This window comes from Uranotaenia lowii, chromosome 3 (genome assembly GCF_029784155.1).
Source record: "Uranotaenia lowii strain MFRU-FL chromosome 3, ASM2978415v1, whole genome shotgun sequence".
In the NCBI taxonomy this organism is placed as follows: Eukaryota; Metazoa; Arthropoda; class Insecta; order Diptera; family Culicidae; genus Uranotaenia; species Uranotaenia lowii.
Window position 1 is genome coordinate 267,986,986 of NC_073693.1, and position 22,960 is coordinate 268,009,945.

The 22,960-nt window shown below is 36.0% G+C and overlaps 1 protein-coding gene across 2 annotated transcripts; it reads left to right on the forward strand.

The window, feature by feature from the left end:
• The first annotated feature begins 11,276 nt into the window (after positions 1-11,276).
• On the forward strand, positions 11,277-22,516 carry LOC129756317 (protein jagunal-like). 2 transcript variants are annotated; one of them, XM_055753165.1, is made up of 3 exons: positions 11,277-11,602; positions 20,327-20,699; positions 20,961-22,516. In XM_055753165.1, exons 1-3 carry the CDS (start codon positions 11,514-11,516, stop codon positions 21,090-21,092), a joined length of 594 nt encoding a protein of 197 aa, XP_055609140.1. In that variant the 5' UTR covers positions 11,277-11,513; the 3' UTR covers positions 21,093-22,516. The 2 variants fall into 2 exon arrangements, with proteins under 2 accessions (XP_055609140.1, XP_055609139.1); XM_055753164.1 differs by having other exon boundaries at positions 11,278-11,602; positions 20,327-20,705.
• Positions 22,517-22,960: the final 444 nt, after the last annotated feature.

Below are 22,960 nucleotides of genomic sequence, written 5' to 3' on the forward strand. Positions count from 1 at the left end.
CTTTCATTTTTTTTTTTCATCTCAATAGCGGTTGTACTCAATTTTCCCGAAAACCATTGCCCAAAATGAAAAATCACCAGAAATCGACTTCCCCAGAATTTTTTTTCCAGAATGCACCATTTACCAGATTTTTTTCCCAGAATGAACCATTTCTCAGAATGTTTTTGTTAACAGAATGAACGGTTTCCCAGAAAAATTTTCACCAGGATGAACCATTTCTCTGAAATATTTTCGCCAGAATTGCCATTTCCCAGAAAATTCTATATATTATATCCAACCTGGAATTCAAAAAATTAAAATAGATTTTTCCACAAAAATTAGGTTCCCATTATACTATTCTATTGCGGTAAAGCCGCAACCAACGTGGATGAAGAGGCCGAGGCGACATCAAGCCGCCGAAGCTCTCAAATCCGAGGTGGCCGCTGACCCGGCGTCGGAAGCGGCGGCCCTAATACATGGGTCTAGGTCTGTCGAGGCTTCCTAGTTCAGCGTGAAAATACACTAAGGTTTTTTTAACGCAGATTGATTTTGCTCAGTTTTTCTGACATGACTTCTATTTACATGGGTTTTTACCATACGCACCGTTATTTTAATTTTAAACCGATGAGTTATTTGTATAAAAATTAGTTTCTTTAGTTACTATAGTCGTAACAGACCCTTATTTTTCCATTCGCCGAAGCTGCTTCTACTTTTGAGAAGCCCAACCGAACTGTCACTTTTCAATTTTCCTTCTACACTTTAGAAAATCATTCCAAAGGGCCTAAATGACTCTCATTCTCAAGTTAAACTCTTTATCAATACGCACCAAAATTATGCTCATTCTCTTACATTTTTTTTACACGCTGATTATAAAGTTTTTGAAATGGATTACTGATTATGTTCACTTATATAAATCAAACATTAGTTAGATTTATTTTAGATTAAAGATATTTTTTGCTACTATCGATTATTAATGCCACTATATCTTCTTATATTTACTACAATTATGTTTAAAAATTTGAAAACTATAAAAACTTCTTTTTTTATATAATTTGTACAATTAAGTCGAAAAGGTTGCTGTTTAATGTAAAGCAATTAAACTAAGATTCCGGCGAAATCATTAATCTCTAAATTGTTATAAATAAACCAGAAAAAATGGAAATTAATCTCTATGATTCTATAATATATAGTTATTTGAAGCAACTTAAACAATATTTTCTTCATACATACAGGGTGACAAAAAAGTCCGGTCACACAGAAAAATCTCAATATTTCAAAGAATAAGAAGAAAATCAGAATCTGACTTTCATAGCTTTATTCAGTAACTCATCAAGATGCTTCACAGACGATATCTCGGAATTACACCACCTTTCTCTGATCGAACCAGCTTCAGACGTCTCGGAAAGTCGTCGCAAGCGGTGCGCACGTCCGGTCTCGTATAATCTTTTTCAACCTTGGGGTTCTCACAGACCTTGGTCGTCCAGATCATGTCTTGTCCTCGGTGCCTCTGGTCTTTAGGATCGATTTATGGTTTGGTACACGAATTTCCGGTTGATTACGAGCATGAATATGTTGAATATGTGTCCGGGTTTGTACCTTCTCACCTATTCAGCGATAACAGCTGCTCTTAACTCTGCCACTCACAACTTAATGTACACAAACTCCACAGAGACAAAACTCTGCCACTGTGGGCAGCAAAGTTAGCCCTTTCATTTGACATATAGACGGCACCAGAGAGATACAACGTATAGGCTACAGGCGACCCCCAAAAAAAAGTGTGACGGGACTTTTTTGTCACCCTGTAAGTTGAACGTGTTCCAAGAACTCTTAACTGAATCAGAGTCTTGTAATGCTAAGAGCTTTAAGTTATTCAGTATTGTCTTATATAAACTATGAAAAATGCTGCTTATTTTGAGAAAAAGACGTATTTGAAAGATTTTCTGTTCATAGCAGAATTCAAATTGAGACTAAAGTTTAATTTTTTCTTGAATTAGTCAGTCAACTTTGTGAAAGTTTTCCAAGAAAAAAAGCGGGACATTTTTATGAAAAAGTGGGACAGCGGGACATTCAACAAAAAAGCGGGACATGTCCCGCTTTTGCGAGACGGATGGAAACCCTAATATAATGTTACCTCGATGTTGCCCATCTACAGGACGATGTCCGACTGATTACACAAAGGATAATTACAGCTCCAGTTTCATACTTGATGTAGTATTCGTCGAACGCAATTTGCATTATGCGGATTTTTGGTTGATCAGGTTGAGGAGAGGTGAAATGATCGGCGGATCATCTTCGCTCATCAAACAGTCGTCAAAAAGGTAACTTTATATGCTTTTTCCGTAAAGTAAGAACGTTATGTATTGTGTCCTGTAATACGTTGTGTGTTGTGTGTGTTGTGAACTTTAACTATATTCTTACGTAAGCACAAATCATATAAAACAGAGTAACTTCAAACCCGTAGTTTCATTTAAAAATTCGTTTTGAAAAAAAATCAATTTCGAATCTGTGAAATTTACAAGGATTAATTAGAAAAATCAAATAAAAATACTAGTGGAAAAATCTGGGATTTGTGCCATTCTGGGAAATGTTCCATTCTGGGAAAAAAGTTCTGGAAAATGGTCCATTCTGGGAAACAAATTTCTGGTAAATGGTGCATTCTGGGAAATATTTTTCTGGGAAATCGTTCCTTCTGAAGTTTTATTTCGGGTATTTGTCTTTCTGGGGAAAACTCATTCTGGGCAAAAGTTTTCGGGTAAATATGATACAACCCTCAATAGCACCCTCAAATGGTTAGCAGAAGATAAGGATTCAAAAGCGAAAATATTTTGGTCCTTTGAGAAACTATAAATTTTGCTTCGCTGTCCGGTCATAGACAATTTTTCTCTAGTTTTTTTCGAAACAAATGTACCATTCTGGTTTGTTGAAAAAACTTTTATAAATGCCTCCATAAAATTTTCAGTATTGAAAAACAAGTAGGGGAGAGGCGGGCTATATGCGCATATTAAGGAAAACACTCATTTTCTCCCATATTCCGATAGATAGGAGTCTGAAAACCATACGCACATGAGCGGACATCTGATTTCTATACGTAAGAGCAATTTTTCTGTTAAAATCTCTTACAGTTTTTGTAAAAATCTATACATATAAAAAGCAATTATCTGTATGTTTGTTTGTTTGTTTGTTTGTTTGTCCTCTATAGACTCAGCCGTCTTAAGAGCTAGAGGTCTGAAATTTGGCATGGATACTCATTAGGTCCAGGAAGGATGAAAAATTTTTTAAGATTTTTGGATGGCCACTTCTGAAGGGGGTCGTCCATACTACACAAATATGGTTTTCGCGATATTGACGTTATTTTTCGTCGGATCGTGTTGAAAATTTGCACTTGAGTATTTTGAAAGACGAGAAATCGATTGCAGTTATCAAATTTAGGGTCAGGGGTCGGCCAAAGGGGTCGTCCATATCAACTGATGAATGTTTTTGCGATATTGGCGTTATTATAGTTCGTATTGTGATGAACATTAGCACATAAGTGTTTTGAGGGACGAACAATCGATTACAGTTATCAAATTTGAGGTTAGGGGTCGGCAAAAGGGGTCGTTCATATCAACTGATTAATGTTTTTGTGATTGTGATTTTTTAGGATTGTGATGAAAATTAGCACATGAGTGTTTTGAGAGACGAACAATCAATTACAGTTATCAAATTTAGGGTCAGGGGCCGGCCAAAGGGGTCGTCCATATCAACTGATTAATGTTTTTGCGATATTGGCGTTATTATAGTTCGTATTGTGATGAAAATTAGCACATGAGTGTTTTGAGGGACGAACAATCGATTACAGTTATCAAATTTAGGGTCAGAGGTCGGCCAAAGGGGTCGTCCATATTCACTGATTAATGTTTTTTGCGATTTTGACGTTATTCTACATTGGATTGAGATGAAAATTTCCGCATAGGAGTTTTGAGGTACTCTTTTTTGCTTTCAGGTTTCAAATCTTGACTCAGGGGTCGGCAAAAGGGGTAATAATCTGTTCACTGTTTTTACGATATTCTCTTGATTGAGCATAGAATGAAATGAAAATTGACACATGGGAGTTTAACAAAAAATATAATTGATTTCAGGTGTCAAGTTTTGAATCGTGGTCAAAAAAAAAGGCCGTCCATGTCAGTTGCTCACTGTTTTCGCGATATTGTTGTGATCATGCATCGGATTGAGATGAAAATGTTCAGATGAGGGTTATAAACTATGAGCAATTGACTCCAGGTAGCATGTTCCGTGTCAAGGGTCGGCGAAAAGAGCGTCTATATTCACTGTTCACTGTTTTCAAGTTCCTAACGTTATTTTACACATAATTTGAAAAGCAAAAATGGCACAAGGGAGTTTTGAGGAACGTAAAGTTGGTTTCAATTATCGAATTTCGGGCCATGGGACAGAAAAAGAGGGTTTCATTGAAAGTTCAGTGTTTTGTGCAATAATTTGGTTGGAGGCATTTAATTGATACCAATTTGGTGTGAAGGTCAAGCAAAAGAGTCGTGCACATAAACAAATAGTACATGTTTCTGCCATAATGTCTAGATTTTGCAACCGATCGAGAAGAAAACACTCTTACATAAATTTTAATAAAAAGCCAATCACCCGTTTAATTTGAATTTCAAGTAATAGTAATAGTAGCGAATTTAAACACTGTTGAATTTTTTCTCCAAAATTGTCGAAAGAATGTTTCGAATTCATTTTCTAAACTCATTTTGACGTACCAATGATTTAAAGCGAAACGAAGTTCGTACGGGATCAGCTAGTAATTTTATAATAAAAGAAGTCAAAATAGCCGATTTCCGAAACCGGCGGGCTAAGTGCGAATATTTATGTTTTAAGCTATATTTCATTAACAGTTGAAATATTTTTAAATTATTTAATTGAAAATGGTAGAAACGGATGTTAAGCTGTCAAGGCTGAAATTTTGGTGAAATGTTTTACATCACTAGTTCTTTTGCATGAAACATAGTTAAGTATGCCAAATGGCCATATTTCATGGTAATATTTTGCTCATATTGTATTTTTATCGGATCAGTATGAAGTTCTTCTTTTTCGCTGTAAGATCGTGATTTGAGCGTAGATTTAATGTTTAAGTGATAGAAAGTAAAAAATTTATAAGAATAATCTATTTTTCTTGATATAGGCATTTAACCTGCCTTGATATGGGCATTCAGAACCTGTCTCTTATTCCAATATCTTATCATCTACAACCTTGCCAAAAGCTTCAATTTGTTGAATTTCCGATTTCTAGATGAATAAGAGAGAAAAACCATTAAAATTGTTGTTCACAGAATCTGTACGCACAATAATTAAAGTTCAATATATTATAACAAAACTGGCAAAAATCTTGTTTGAATTTTTAAATTTTTTCGACTTTATATAACAATTTAATTTTTTCATGCCATGTGTTAAAAGCGTATTATCCTCAAACTGCACTAATTAGATATGATTAATCTCCAGCCATATCGTCAATCGGCTGTATGCGCATTTTACCCAACATGCGCATTTAGGAACACTTCCCCCTACTAACAAGACCTATGCAAGAAAATTGAGTCATTTTTCTACGTATTTGTACCATTGTTCTTTTTTTCTTATCGCTGTTATATATCAAAAAACCTCCTGCAAAACCTAATTTTCTCAAAAATACCCAAATAATAAATAATAGGGCTCTTGCACAGTGCATTAGTATGAGTAAGCCGATGGGCAAACAAAAGTGACATCTTCATGTTGAATGAATACAAATCTACGAAAGACAGAAAGATATCGTTTGAAAAATTCATGAAAACTACCGAAAGTTTTCTTATGCACTGCACAGTCCTAAGAAGCTAGTTAATTTTTGTACTTGTTAGTGATTTTTTTACTGATTTAGAGCACAGAGAACAGACATACAAGCTCGAACAAAAAATCGTCAAAAAAGTGTGTAAAACTTCAAATGCTATCACCAAAAAAATACGTTAGAAATTGACTATAAACAGTGCCATCTATTGCGCCGTTCAAAAGTTACAAATCAACTTTAAAGTGCCCAGTTTTCGAAAAGACGTAATCGTACACAAAAAATGTCTCAGTAAAATGGGCGGCTTTTATTGTAAAATAAATGAAATCAGAGTTACTTTTAACTGGGAGGAATTTCACTTTCTTTATTTTGCACTACTATGACGGTTAAGATAACTAACAGCTTTGGTATAAGATTTCTCACTTCTAGAACAGTAATTTATGTTAGAAAATGCATCTCCTATGTCCAGTCAAATACAAGAACATTCTTGACGATCAGTCTCACCCAGCAGTACTGATTCTAGGCATCTCAAAGTGGGTTACTTTCACATATAACTTTAGCATCCAGCTGTTTTAAACTTTGTATTTCTAACAAATTTGATGGAAAAAGATAATAACTTTTATGATTATTTTTTTTATGCAACATGATGAACGTATTACGAAATTTCAATAGAGATTTTCTTGAAGCATGCTAAGCAGCTCATACGACCTACAGAAAACTGACTGAAACTTAGTCAGCTTTGTTTTGACAGTTCTTTTTGGTGTGTTTGGAGACATCTGGTGGCCCAACCAAAAATCAAAAATTGGTTCAAAAAGGGTGTTGGGATTTTTACACAAGTTTTGTGGGCTAGCTTGTATGTCTGTTCTCTGTGTTTAGAGTGAGATGCGCTGGGAAAATGATGATTCTAAATGGATACGACCGTTTTAAGTGAAGGCAGAAGAAATATTGTTCACTAATCACTAATCACTAATCGTACTTCCATAGCCAGAACTTATGTCTGAGTCCCAAAGAATAATAAAAGTTTTTTATTATTCTTCTTGTCTTTGTTTATGTTTTTAATTATTTTAACATAAAAACATTAAAATGATCAAAAACACAAATTGGTTGGGCCTACCATGGAGCAGAGAACGCAGAGACATCTGGAACACAGGAACAGGAAGAAACGTGGACCACCAGTACCATACGTTTCGAGTGGGAAAAATTCGTTGGAAGCATGCTAAGAAAAATGCTCCTTGATGAGGGAAACCACACGTCTGGACCTGAAGCTTTACGGATTTTAAGGTTATAGCGCCTATACTCGCTCTTGGAAGTAAAGATGCGAACAAGGAAACTTGATTAATAATTTTTACTAAGGAATCTATTAGAACTATTTATCAGTTCTTATAGATATATATGTACATTGTCAAGTGCATTTTGTAGGATTGGAGATTGATGTTTCATGGCCTGAAAATTTAAACAGAAATACATTGTACTTACTTTTGGCTGATGTGTGTTTTCCCCATTTGGGATTTTCGGATTTTTTTTAAAAGTTGGAAATAAGAGAGTTTTTAAATGTTCTGATTTTAATATGTAGTTATGAGAAAAGAAAAATTAAACTAACATGTAAATGAATGTAAGTAAATCAATTCTATGATTGGGAGCTTGAAGGGTGAAATCTGTCTCAAGCCATTGAAACCGGGTTGAAGGCAGAAGAAATATTGTTCAAGTATTAAACTAAATTTCACGACGAAAGCTCTTACCTCCATTGTCTTGGTTGAAAACTATACGAAATGGACCAAAATCCGTCAACAAAAGTTTCGAAGGATCCGTTTCTAGTGCCTTAAAGGAAGGTTGGTGTTTTAATTTTTAAATTTTGCCCTGTATGTTTCCTCATTGATGTTCAACTGAATATCCACATAATCATCTACAGTTTTAAGTAAATGATTAAAATATACTTAATGATGCTTCATTAGAAAAAAAGGCGCATCTATTTCAGGAAATTTCCACATATAAAAATCTCTTATGTTGGCCCAACAGACCTCTTGCATCTGTGTGTAGCAAAAGCCTTATTTCAAACTTTCCTCTGCTTAAAAAATGCTGTAACCAACAGCCGAAAAAAAATTAATTTCAACCGAAAAAAGGAAGTCATGTTTAGTTCAAAGTTTGTAAATAACCTCGTAATAATCATTTCAGGTGAAATGAACATTTAAGCCGCAAACATTCTTTTTTGGAATAAAAAAAACTGAATTTCTTTGATCTTAGAATTATTTTAGTATCAGAAAAGCCTGAATAGAAATGTTTTTAAAAAGTTACATATACACAGTAGTTTTTCGATTTTATCACTGTTCGATTTTATCAATACTCGCAAAATTCACGGTCGTTTATATCACGGTTATGGTTTCGATTTTATCACGCTTTTTCAGAAAACATTCAGAAACCATTTCCAGGACCTTAATTTTTGTTCAAAAGCATAAAGCGTCTATTGTTCATGATATTTTTTATGGTTTATGTTATGGTATATGGGTATTCAATAATATGAAACGTCACGCTAATGCAAGTGTTGTTATTTGTGCTTGGTAAGCCGCTCTAATAAAGTAAACTTTTTTGAATATGCGAATCATATAAAGTTGTGGGTGAATTTAAGCGTTTTTGAAAAGAGATAAGTGTCTTTGATTTCTTTGTATAATTAGTTGATTTGAAAGGGTGCGTAATCCTGATTGAACAGCCTTAAGTATTATCTGAATGGATAATTTTAGAAGATCAAAATGAAATCCTGCTTGCTTAGCCTTAAAATATTTAAAAGGACTAAGATTTCTGTTTTTCTACATATGAAAAGCAAAGGATTATCTGCCCATAAAGCAAATTCCGAGAAACACACTTTAAAAGTCTAAGTTGAGAAAATTTCAAAATATTTTTTTGAAAAAGTAAACTTTTTAGTTAATCAAAGGTGTAAAGATTAAAATACTGAAATTCAAAATTTACAGAAGAAATTCGTTTGATGCATTTTTTTATCTCTTTTTCAAAATCGACATAAGAGATAACGACTGTTAAATTTACATAAAAACTAAATAATCTACTTTAATTATTTGTGAACTTTTAATTTTATTCTCAACATGGTTTAATTCCAAGAAAAAATCGAAAAATTGCTATAGAGAAGAATAATTTGAACTGAAATCGATCCTTTGTGTTAAGTAATCTTTGATAATTACATATTGATACAAAACGTTTCCAATACTGAAAACATGATAAATTATTGATTAAAGACAATAAAAATACCTTTTTCCACTTTAATTTTTGGCTTTGCTAAATTCACGGTTTAGCCATATTCACGCTAAAAATTATTTTGACCGTGATGAAATCAAAAAACTGCTGTACATTTTCTTAAACTTCACCCACCCTTAATGGAAATAGATAACATCGCATATTATTTTCGTACATTTCTTTCATTAACTGGTAAAACATTTTTTCAATTTGTATAACTCGCCGAATAACGTCAATTAAGTTTAACAACAATTTCCTTTTTTTTATACAATATAGCTAAAAATAATAACAAAACCAAAATACACAATAAATAAGGAAACGATTTTCAAACATCATTTTCTAACTCATAATTATCACGCAAATTCAAAAAATAATAAATTTTACTGATAAAATAAATCACAACTAAAAAACCGATTTAAAATAATTTGAACTCTTAAATATATGTCAGATCAGGTAAAGATTCATGATTAATTGTAAGGAAAATGATAATTATTGTTAATTATTACTCATTTTAATTTACATTTCTTTTTATTATTTTCAACTAAAGGAATTATTGATAAATTCCGCTGTAGTGTTTTGAATTTGAAAAAAAATAATCGTGATTTGAAATGTGAATTTTTGATTAGGAAAAAAGTAAAGGTTTAAGTTTTTAGAACACCAAAAATTCAGAATTGAGAAACAAAGACAAATAGATAAAAATATTTTAAAAAATTTAAATATTTGGCTTTAAAATTCGGTAAATTTTTTTTGAAACCATTTACCATTTAAAAAGTTTTTTTTCAATCAACACGTTTTGTCATTATAAAAACTTATGCCTAAAATTTAATTGTTAACTCAAGGAAGAAGTATTTTTGGGTTTATGTTTTAACGATTGATTTTGGTAGATTTTAGCATCCTAAACTCGAATTTTTTGTCAAATTTTGACTATTATATTTAGGTTTGATGATCTGAAGTTTTAAAATGTGACAGTTTAAACTGAAACCAATCATTAACAGATAAATTTATCAAACGTACATTTAAGAAAATATCTGATTCTGATCAACAAAGATAACAAAGGTGATATTTTGATGATGATGATGCATGATCTAAAAAAGTTAAACTCAACCGTTTTTTTATTTGAGAAAATATGATTAAGTCCATTACATTTGACATTACTGTGGAAAGTTTAAGAAAAAAAAACTTGATTTCATATAACAAATTTGTTGAAACCTGCAAAACGATTTGATTTACGCTTCAAAAAACCTATATAAAATTCAATTTGGGTGGGTCTGTTAACGATTCTTCAACAATACTCCAAACTTTATTTGATGTTTTTTTAGGGTTTAAAACTTAATCTCACACATTACTGATCGGCCGAACACTAGAATTTTTTCGAAAACATATGTAAAATAGCGCAACACAAAAACTTGGAAGCGTGTTTCCTCGAAAGTGACTTTAATGCACTTATATCCCTAAAGCACCATGCACAAAATAATACTTAAATTATTTTTTTTTTTTGGGTTTTATCTCTGTTTGGATATTCAACCTTTACAACGCTTAACTACGACTTTTCTTACACCTGCAAAATTTACGAAAGTGCTTTACATCTATAAACTATTTGAAAAATATATTTTAAAACGATATTTTGTTTTAAGAAAGAAATGATTACTAATCCTAAAAACTTTGCTGCTGAGCTTAGGGCCATTTATTGAAAACTGAAATATGATGTTCGATTTTAAAGCACCCTTTTAAAAATGATATTCTTAATGGATGTTTGGGTTTGAAATTGAAAATTATTTAATTTGCGTTAGGTTCAGAGCATCTCAATTTGGGCGCCAAATTTTGATTATTTTGGTACTCACGTTTCGAACCGCGGATTTGATAGGTTTTTTGAAGTGACTCTAAAGCAACGTCTTTAATTTTAGTATCTTTATTCAAGTTGCAAACCAGAGCTTGCCATAATACTTTTGAGGCGAAAAAGTGTCTAAACTTACATAAGTGTTGCCAACTACCTATTAGGCACTTCTTATGAAAATACGATATCAAAACTCAAGAATTGAAAGTATGATAGTTCTATAATACGTTTTGTTAATCAATATTATTATCGACCAAAAATGATAGCCCTTTAAATAATCTTATGTCCATTTAGTCTCAAAACAAGTGTGACATAGGCAACTGAACTGGCATTACTTTCCGATCTCTAAATACGTGTACACCCGAGCTGTCACCGGCTCTGCCAGGGTGGTGGTTAACGTCAAAATTTTCCCATCTGTGTGAGAATCAGAAATTTTTCCCCAGCCGAGTGCGTGAGTGAGCGAGCGAGCAGGCGATTGCTGGCTGACTCGGTGTGGCCCTTTCCTCGACCGTGTGCCAGTGCCCGTGTAGTGTCCATCCAACAGCTCTCCAGTGCGTGCTTTCCGGGGGCTCTCGGAACGGCTAGAGTGTTAGCAAACTCGACGAATCCCGCGATCTTCATTTAACGCGACCAACAACGACAAACGACAACAACACGATGGCATCCCGCGGAGGCCCAATGGTGATCGGCACGGACGGAGCAGATTTCGAGCACAGGCAACGTGTGGCCGCTCATTACCAAATCAGGTTAAATATTCAGTTTTTTTTCCTATGCGTTTTGGTGCTTTTCGCTTCGGCTGACCGGGGCCGAATTAATGGCATGCTGTGATCGATGGCCACGTCAATAGCGATATCGGAACGCTTTAGCCATATGCCCATCATGCTTTCGGGGTTTCGTGCAACAGTTCTGGTCAATAAACTTCGAATCAATGCGTTCGAATGTTGCTCGATTAAAAATAGAGCAATCGAGGCTCATGGAAGTGTATTACAAAAGAGGGTGAAGATATTTTTGCATCGGTTTGACCGAACAGTAGTGACATACAGTGAGTTGTGTGCCTGTGCTTTGTTGTTGTGACACGGGTTGACAAACATTGTCAACGTCTATGAATCAATGAAGCAGATTTTATAGCAAAACCAGTGCAGCCAGTCATTTGGTTGCCATAAAAATTCGCCGCTTTCCATACAACCACATGTTTTGTCACGTGTTTCTGTGTGCGTGTGTTTGAGACTGTGTTGATCGCGATAGCAAATCATACACATTGAGACTGGAGGAGAGGAGAGAAGACTTTTTGTTTTGTTTACAGTCGAATGCCCATAAACATTGAACTATTCTCGCACTACATTCCAAACAAACTGGGAAACATTGTTTTTGTTTCTCGATTATGATTGGAAGAATTTCTATGATCATTAAGGGGGTCCATCCTGATATCCGATTGAAGCGATTCTTGAGAAGAGCATTGGGGCTTATACCATAAAAAATAGTGAAATGATGATCAATGCGTTTGTTCACCTAGTGTATGGTACTTTGAAATGTACAAGGTAGGCTATTCCGTCCTCTTCAAATGTTTTGGTTAGAGGTCCGGAAAATTTTGCTGGTAAGAACTGGCAAATGAAAGGAATTTTTCACAAAATCACATTCTTCTTCAAATTGATAATCATTATAATTATGAAAAAATATACACTGATGCAATTCAATGTAACTTATATTATTTGAATTTAAGAGCAAGTTCACTCGTGTTGATAAAAAGTGGTAGGAATTTTGACACTTGTAGCAAATTTTGAAAATTTTACCATGCAAAAATGTTCACCAGATCTTTGGGCGTTGTATTTTTTACAGCACTGTTTCTATTTCAGCCGTATATGGTGGAAATATTGCTATTTTTGCATCACAGCATGCGAAAATACAACAGGTGTTGTAAAAAAAATTGAAGGCCACAGATCATGAAAATGTTTTTGCATGGGACATTTTCAAAATGTGCTTCAAGTGTCAAAATTTCTACAACTTTCTTCCAACACCAGTAAACTTGCTCTTAGAATTAGCGAAAAATAAAATGCGATGGGCTTTTTAACGATTTAACATCTAAATTTTATGATATTTTTTTCTTATGTGACATTTTTCTTGTGCGATTTGAAAAAAAAATGATTCAAATTGACTTGTTATCACAAAAATATGAAGTCTCTTAGATCATTCGTCAAATCTTTAACAAAAGTGAAAGAAAATTTCACAAAATTTGTCTTCAGCAAAGAAAGACGGCGAAAAAAATTTATTTTCATGTTCATGAATGATCCAGATCCAATTTTAAAAAAAAGTTTTCGAAGAATTATTCTTTAAGCTTATGAATCCTATGGCGAACGTCGGAGAAATGAATAATTTTGATTGCCATTCTATATAAAACTGTAAAATTTCCATGTTATTTTCCATGTACTATAGACGAAACTAAACTTTTTGGGACTTGGCCGATTTTTGAAAATCAGGTGATTTCTGGAATATAAAAACCCTCTTTCGTACCCGACCAAGTTTTTTAAAGACATTTTTCAGACTTAATTTTTCATCAGGTGGGTTCATTTTATTCACTAGGAAATAATAAGAACCTGAAAAGTAAAAAATCAATAAATTCTTATGAAAAATTGCTGTTTTTTAAAGAAAAATGACAAAAAAAAACAACAATATGTAACAATATTTAAAAATTTCAATTTATTATTTCAGTTATTTATTCCATTTTTTTTTTCTATTTTGCCATTTGTGTTTTTTTAGTAACCTTTGTAATTTGTGTTATTTTTTGTATTTTTTAAATTTTTGTAAATTTAGTAATATCGGTATTTTTTGTAATTTTTTAAATTTTTATCACTCTTGTCATTCTTGTCACTATCGCCTTTTTGTAATTTTTGTCATTTCCGTGATTCGTCGAGGCCATCAATTTTGTGCCAGGGCCGGGCATGAACAAAACTCATGCTCTCTCTTAAAAAAATAAAGATCAATAACGGCGCCGACCACGACTTGCATAGTAGTCAATGAGGGATGAAGGAAGGATTGTTGGTAAGATACTTTTTGGGGTCAACCATAAATCTGTTATTCCTATTTTCTCCAAAAGCTTGTTCGGAAAAACTATGAAACAATTATAAGACAGTATCATGAGCTATAGAAACCGTCTATATGTCTACGAATCTATATTTAGTATCTCAGGAAAGAGTTCTGTAAGTTAGGGAGAAGTTTGTATCAGGAGCCATTTTTAGTACAATTCCTAAGCTACAAGACATTTCCTGAGAGAACTCCAATTAATGTCTCCAAAGCTATTTCAGTTTGGAAATTTAAAAATGTATTATGATCATTAAAATAATTGTAAAAGCAACCATTCGAAATTCTCACAAGCAAACTATTTCTCTAATAAAAATTCCTCACAGATTTGCGAAACTCCTTTTGGAAAAAAATAACAAATATCATGGACATTGAATAAAATTAAACAAATACTACTGAAAACATTTCGCTTCAAACAATCTCGACTGATTCTGTTCAACGGTATCTCCCTCTAAATGTAGACTTTGAGCCTACACTACTGTTTTAAACTTCAACAACTTCAAGCACTTATTTTTCAATTCTTTGAGAAAAAAAATCTCAATTTTCGCGTTTTTTCATATCAACTTTTAAATTGTAGATTTCTCCTGAAATTAGTTTTTCTTGTCCCCGCACAGTGGGGCAGGACCTATGAAAGCTTGGCCGAAACCCCTTATTGTAAATTTCGAAAATTAATCATAAATTTATGCTTTTCAGAACCTGGACAGTACACCGATCACAAATCTGTCAAACATATCCTAAAATTCGTTGTTTCATATAATATTCTACGTAGGTGAAGTTGGGGTTTGATGCTGTTGCACTTTATCGCAAAAACAAAAAAAAATTATTTTCAATACTCCACTAAAATTTTATTTCTTGATGAAATAAAAAAAAAGCATGGATGTGTTCAGAATAATATGAAATTTGTGTATTTGAGATTGAAGAATTGAAAAATAAATCGAATTTGTTTTCGAGCATAAAGGTAAAACGTTAAAAAATTATGTTACCCCGAATGTTACCCCACGAGATCCCGCTCTCATTCTTACTCAAACAACTCAACTCAATTCAAACTAATTGCCACTGTTTGCCAATTCAAAAGTTATTCACGTTTTAGTGAACCATGTTTTTGAAATTTTTTTGTACTTCTGGGGTTACTTTTGATAATGTTTTTGCCAGAAAAACTTGTATCGAATCGAATCGAATTTGAAATTCAGCTCAAATTGTTTTTTTTTTTAAATTTATTTTCCTCTTAATAATTTTGATTATACTGTTTCTGATTTTTAAATGTTTTTTTAACCTACAGACTTTTCGGTCAGATGCTTAGTATCTGTTAACTAACTTATTTTTTTATTCAACATTTTATTTCCATAAAATGTCTCTAAAACATTCGTTCAAAAAAAATAGATCTTCTAAAGTCTGTTTCACATAAAATCTGGTCGGATAAAAAAAATAATTTCTCCGCAAATATATAACGTACAACAAAAGTAAAAATGTCATTTTGTAGGGTTTTTATTGCGCTTTAAGGAAAAAAAAACATTCGTTAGCTTTTCGGATGAATTTTCGAACTTATTTTGTGATACCACCCATCATTTTCTGCACAGTACGGCTGGTTACCTCATTCGCCATCTTGTTTCACCACTTTTCCATTTAAGCGGGTTTTTTCATGGTTCTGCCACATTTTTTCAGCTTGCCCTTACATATTGCCCAATATTTCTCGATGGGACGAAAATCCGGACAGTTTGGTGGATTGATACTTTTTTCCATAAAATCGATCTTGTTTTCTTTATACCACTTAATCACATCCCGGCTGTAGTGGCAGCTTGCCAGGTCCGGCCAGAACTTCACCGGACCTTTGTGGGACCGAATGAATGGCAAAACCCTCTTATGGAGACATTCTTCTTTGTAATCATTTCCAGTCATTGTGTCCCCAGTGATAAAAATCTTAGTCTTCTTCCTACAACTACAGATCCCTTGCCAAATCATCAACTTACGAGCAAATTTATCTGCGAAAACAAACTTGAATCTACCCGCAACATTCCCTTTACACGCGCAAGGTAAAATTTGTTACCGGGTATTTGTCCAAAATCCATTTTGACGTAAGTTTCGTCGTCCATCAAAAGGCATCCGTTGTACTTGGTCAACACTTTCACAAAGATGCGACCAGATTCTATGTGAAACAGACTTTAGTTTTACTCAAAAATAGAATAGAATTTGTTTACACACTGAATGTTTGAATATTCAAAAAAAAAAACAACGCAACCATGTTTTGTTGCTGTCATATTAAGCAACAGCCTACTTGATCCATTACTTACAGTACCGTTCATAATTGTATAGAAATTGGAAGCAAGCGCACTGTCACTTCGACTTTGAACTTCCATAACTTTTTACTCTGATGATACTTTTTGATCAAATTTTTTGCGTTAGATTGATCAACTATCACACTATTATAACACAAATTTTGAGCTTTCTGGAGTTTGTGTGGCTTGAGAAACAGTAATTCTACGAAAATCGGACTTTTTGGACTTTTCTCATTCAAACTGAAATATCTCTGAAATTACGCAACATTTTTTATTGAAATTTTCCAGAGTGATTGATGAAATATAACGCTAGCATGTCTGAAGTTTTCGAAAAGTTCTATCGATGAAATCAAAAGTTACGCGAGGTGCAATACTTCATTCATGAACCTTGAAATGCGATTTCTATAGAATTTTGGACGAATGTTTCCATAGGAAAATCACATTCTTTGTTTAACAACCAGTAAATCTTTTTCAACCGAAAAATCACAACAATATTGCGAGATTCTGATTTCAAAACACAAATGGATCATTTATTCCATTTTTTCTTTTCTTCATTGCTTTTGCCAGACATTTTTTGTCTGATTGATGGAGGAAACGATATTGTTTTCATGAATCGTCAAAAATTCTATAGAAATCGCATTTCAAGGTTCATGCCTGAAATATTGTACCTCGCGTAACTTTTGATCTCATCGATAGAACTATTCGCAAAATATCATCAGAGTAAAAAGTTATGGAAGTTCAAAGTCGAAGTGACGGTGCGCTTGCTTCCAATTACTATACAATTATGAACGGTACTGTATATAAGGTATCAATATGAGTTTAAGGCTTATTTTTTTGAACTTATATGTTCTGTTACAAAGACGAATTTTACGCGCAGCTGGAGCGTGAATACGACCGTTGCCCAAAACATGATATCAAGATCGTCATCGGGGATTTCAATGCTCAGGTCGGCCAGGAGGAGGAATTTAAACCTACAATTGGAAGGTTCAGTGCACACCAGCTGACCAACGAAAACGGCCTCAGACTGATAGATTTCGCCGCCTCCAAACGAATGGCCGTACGTAGTACCTTTTTCCAGCACCGCCTCCCACACAAGTACACCTGGAGATCACCGTACCAAACGCAATCACAGATCGACCACGTTTTGATCGACAGCCGGCACTTCTCGGACATCATCGACGTCAGATCCTGTCGGGGCGCCAACATCGAGTCGGACCATTATCTGGTGATGGTGAAGATGCGCCCAAAACTCTCCGTAGTGAACAACATGCGAAACCGGCGCCCGCCTCGGTTAAATATCGCGCGACTGAAGCAACCTGAGGTCGCGGCAGACTACGCGCAATCGGTCGAAGCAGCGCTGCCGGCAGAGGGCGAGCTTGATGAAGCCCCTCTCGAGGACTGTTGGGATACCATCAAAACAGCCATCAACAGTGCTGCGGAGAACGTCATCGGTTATGTGGAGCGATCTCGACGGAACGACTGGTTCGACGAGGAGTGTAGGAGGGTGATGGACGAAGAGAATGCCGCGCGGGCGGCAGTAGTGCAGAGAGGCACCCGTCGAAATGTGGAAAATCACCGACAGCGGAAGAGGCAGCGAGTCCGACTTTTCCAGGAGAAAAAGCGCCGCCTGGAGGAGGAGGAGCTCGAGGAGCTGGAGCAGCTGCATCGTTCCCAAGAAACACGAAAGTTCTATCAGAAACTCAACGCATCCCGCAAAGGCTTCGTGCCGCAAGCCGAAATGTGCCGGGATAAGGACGGGGGTATCCTGACGGACAATCGTGAGGTGATCAAAAGGTGGAAGCAGCACTTCGATGAACACCTGAACGGCGCACATGCAGGAGATCAAGACGGTGGGGGAAGGTACATCGCCGGCGTAGCCAACGACGAAGAGGAGCCACTCCCAACGATGAGTGAAGTTAAGGAAGCCATTCGCCAGCTGAATAGAAACAAGTCGGCTGGGAAGGATGGCATCGCAGCTGAACTCATCAAAATGGGCCCGGACAGGTTGGCCGATTGCCTACACCGGTTGATAATCCGGATCTGGGACATAGAACAGCTACCGGAGGAGTGGAAGGAGGGGGTAATATGCCCCATCTACAAGAAGGGCGACAAATTGTACTGTGAGAACTACCGAGCGATCACTGTCCTCAATGCCGCCTACAAAGTGCTGTCCCGAATCCTACTCCGCCGCCTAACGCCACAAGCAAACAGATTCGTGGGAAGTCATCAGGCCGGCTTCATGGAGGGACGGTCAACGACTGACCAGATATTCACATTACGGCAAATCCTCCAAAAATGCCGTGAACACCAAGTCCCTACGCACCATCTATTCATCGACTTCAAAGCCGCATACGACACGATCGACCGTAACGAGCTATGGAAAATCATGGACGAGAACGGCTTTTCCGGGAAGCTGATCTGACTGATCAAGGCGACGATGGATGGAACGCAGTGCTGTGTGCGGATTTCGGGTGAATTGTCGAGTTCATTCGAATCGCGCAGGGGGCTTCGACAAGGTGATGGTCTATCCTGCATGATGTTCAACGTGGCGCTAGAAGGTGTTATTCGACGAGCGGTGGGCGAAATGCGGGGCACGATTTTCAACAGATCCAGTCAACTTATCTGCTTTGCCGATGACATTGATATAGTCGGCAGATCAACTGCGGCGGTGGAGGAGATCTACCGCAAACTGAAACGCGAAGCAGGAAGGATTGGGTTGATGATTAATACGTCCAAGACGAAGTATATGCTGGCCTGCGGATCCGAGACCGACCGAACCCGCTTGTCCAGTAATAACAAGGTCACGATCGACGGCGACGAGCTGGAGATAGTCGAAGACTTTGTCTATCTCGGCTCACTGGTGACCGCAGACAATGACACCAGCCGCGAGATCCGGAGGCGAATTATCAGCGGAAGTCGTGCCTACTATGGACTCCACAAGCAACTGCGGTCGAGAAGACTTAGCCCTCGCACGAAGTGTAACCTGTATATGACGCTTATTAGACCGGTTGTTCTCTACGGGCACGAGACATGGATATTGCTCGAGGAGGACGTGCGTACACTCGGAGTATTCGAGCGACGAGTGTTAAGAACCATCTTTGTCGGCGTACAGGAGAACGGAGTGTGGAGGCGAAGGATGAACCACGAGCTCGCGCGACTCTACGGACGGACTGTCCTGCAAAACAGGTGTTCGCTACGAATCCGGTAGGAACAAGACGAGCGGGGGCGCAACGAGCGAGGTGGTTAGACCAAGTGGAGCGTGATCTGGCGAACGTGGGGTGCCCGAGAAATTGGAGAACGGTTGCCATGGACCGAGTGAATTATAGGAATTATGTTCGTCAAGTTATGTCGTGAGACGGAATACTATGTAAATAAAAATAATGTTCTGTTACTGAGCACTGATGTTTTCTTTTGTATTGGTTTGAAGAAAGTTTGGTTGATTTTTTCTGAAGTTTTTTTTCTTCCCGAAGTGTGGTTCAAAATGTTCCGGAGACGAGCAGTCACAAGGCCTGGAATAGTAGAATAACCCACGTTCTGTAAAAATTGAGCAATCTGTTTTATAGCCTGTGTAAGTAAAAAAAAGCTCCATTTTGAAAATAAAAATTAGCACACCTATGTATATGACACTTCCAGCAGTGCTACATATCACTATCGAAATTTACATTTGCTCGTTACTACCCTTTTAACTTCGACGGGAGCATTATCTGATGCTTATTATACCAATTACATTATTAAATTTTTTGTTTGGCTATGGGTAAACCTCAAGGAAAATTGTAAACACAATACTCTGGCCTGCGAAATTGTTTGGATAATTCGTTATAAAATTCGGTCTTTGATAAAATAAATGCAAAATTGCAGCAATTTACATGTTCCACAGACAAAAAATATAGCAATTAAATGATTTATGTACTTGAGTATACTTTTAGTGCCAAAAAACCTCAACTTGAGCCTCGATAACAAACCCCTTAGAGTTGACTTAATGTACTGAAATTTAACATTGCGTCCTCTATTCGGCTTGTAGAAAATTTCAACCCCTTAAAGTTTTAATATTCAAAACACAACGTTTTTGAAGCGCCTTAAATAGTTAATAGTAACAAAACAATTTTCCAATTATATTTCCAGCGCCCTCAACAAAGCCCGGTTAAAATACTGCATTTTCTTCCACTATCTGCTGTTCTTCGTGATGCTCCTGAAGCTATCTGCGGACATCCTCGATCGCCTGGACATCTTCATTCTGGAAATCGAGGAGCTCCAGATCCCGAAACCTCTCTGGTGGGAATACTTCTGGTGCCTGTCGGTGTTCCTGTCCTTCATCGGTCTTTCGGCCGCCCGCCGCAACCGCATAAACGACATGAAGAAGTACATGGTCGGCATTAGCACCGTGGCATTTGTTCCACTACTCTACTGCATCATCTACTACCTGAACGACGTGCTGGAATATCTGAACCTGGAAGAGGGCACCGACCTAGACGATACCGAAATTTTCGTCTGGCAGGTAATTGTTAGTACCATCCCGGCAGCACGCCTCCCTGGCCGAGTATCGGATCTCACTAATATTTTGGTTTTTCCAAAATTCCCTTTTCTCTTTTTTTTTCTTTTTATTTGTTATTGTATGTGTTTTTTGTTTGTTCGTTTGCACTTCCCTGCTTTTGTTGGCACCCAATTTCGAATATTGCTGTTGTTGCGTGTGTGTTCATTTCCAAAATTTGGCTTTCTCTTGGGTCTGGTGTCTTCGACACACGTTTGTCTCTTCTAGGGAATGCCGTACGGAGTTCTCTGGTACGGATTCGTTCTGGTAGCCCTGCAGGTGCATTTCTTCTCGCTGTACTTCGCCTGGAACCTGGTCAAAGCATGGAAGGCTCGTGGAACACTCCGGAAGGATCAGTAAATATCGGGAGCGCTGACCTGCACTGGGACAAATTCAACATCATGCATTGAAAGACAATATTTATTATTTTCTTGTTTCAAACAGCTATGGAGATTTATACAAAAAAAAAGTAGAGGGTAGCACCTGTCAAGTCATGTTATATGTAACTGTTAAAACTTTATTTATTTGAACCGGACTCGAAAGAATGGTCAATCATTAGGGAATGCACGTTTTGATCTGGTGTTTTGAATACTAGATAGATTGGAATAAAAATCAAGAAAATTGGAATAAAAGAAGCTTAAAATACCAAATTTCTCCATGGACGTTTTAGACATTTCGAATCACACGAAAAGTAGATCAAACGCAAAACAGTGCTGTAGAATGTGATTTTGTAATTTTACAAATTCAGCAAATAATGTTATGTTTTCATCAAATAAACCAAGTCAGACATCTTCATTAGTTTGAACCCTTTTAAACCCTATTTTTCACTTTCCCAATTCTTAGATTTCAATGGATTTTATTACATACATCATGGGGTTTTTGTTCGTTTATTTAAAAGTTATCATCTTGAAACTCTCACTGTTTATATATCTTGAGAAATCATAACTCGGTTCCACTTAAACAATTCAGTGAAGTACTTTATAGCACCTAAGGCAATTGCGAACGAATTTAAGGCTGCCATTTACTTTATGTAAATAAAACTAAACCTAGTTTCTCTGTTGCTACCTTAAATGTAGTCTCCTCAAAATATTCTCTCTCTGCTAATTTCTACCATCCATTCAGAGTTAAGTTGACTATTTGCTAGGCAGATCGTGTTAAAATAAAAAGAACACCTAAACATGCTCAATTTTACCGACCGAACTAAACCAGATAATGACTTTTGGGGTCGACCGTAAGAATAAATAACCCTCAAGTAGTGATTGATATTAGTTCACAATCTTAACCAATCGCAAAACAAGTTGTAGGTTTGTAGAAATATTTATGAACACAAACTCAGTAGAAATGAAACAAAAACGAATAACAAACCTTTGCTCATACCTGACAGTTGAAACTTGAGGCGAACTGTACATTTTACTGCTACCAAACTGAAACCGGCAATCGAATCGATAACAATTGTGTAGAACTGATAGTCTGGCTAAGAGAATATAAGAAAATAAATGGATTAAAACAGGAATGTTTCGATTGAACAATACTAAAGCGATTGCAAAGATGTTAAGGATAACCTTATTATAGCGTTATCGTTTGAGATAGAGTTTTTTAAGCAGAATCAGGTTCTGTGTATTTTTCTATTTCTTTTTATCTGGTTTTTTAGAGGGGAGTCACTGTTTGTGAGCAAAGTTCCGAACACAATCACACACTAATCACACACTCTTTACATCGACTGTTGGAACACTTTTAAAACAACAATAGAGGAAAAAAATAAAGTTGCGTAAAATGGTACAGAAGTTGAGGTGCGTTTGTTTCTCTGTTCTCTTCGAACTGTCTACAAAATTCCGTGAAGCGTCTGATGTAAGGGATATGAAGAATCTTGCGATTTTCTTAACCTTCAGTCATGCTGCCAAATGAAGAATGCTTAGAGTCTGCTTCATTTAATATTGGAACACAAACAATTGCGTGTAGTTCAGTCATTTATTAACGAATTCATAATTTGTTTTTCATACAAATGTAGCATTTTCTTTACTCTTTCATAAAAACAAATTAAAAAAATTATTCATTGCTGTTTCGAAGAAATTCTCGTACTTTTCCCGTAATAAGGCACATTAGGCGGCGCACACCCTTTTCGTCCACCGTTTTGGCGATTTGATTCCACCAGTTCTTCATTTGAGTCATGTTCCTAACAAGTTTTCCCTTTGCCTTAAGCCTCCGCTTCGTGATTGCCCAGTATTTCT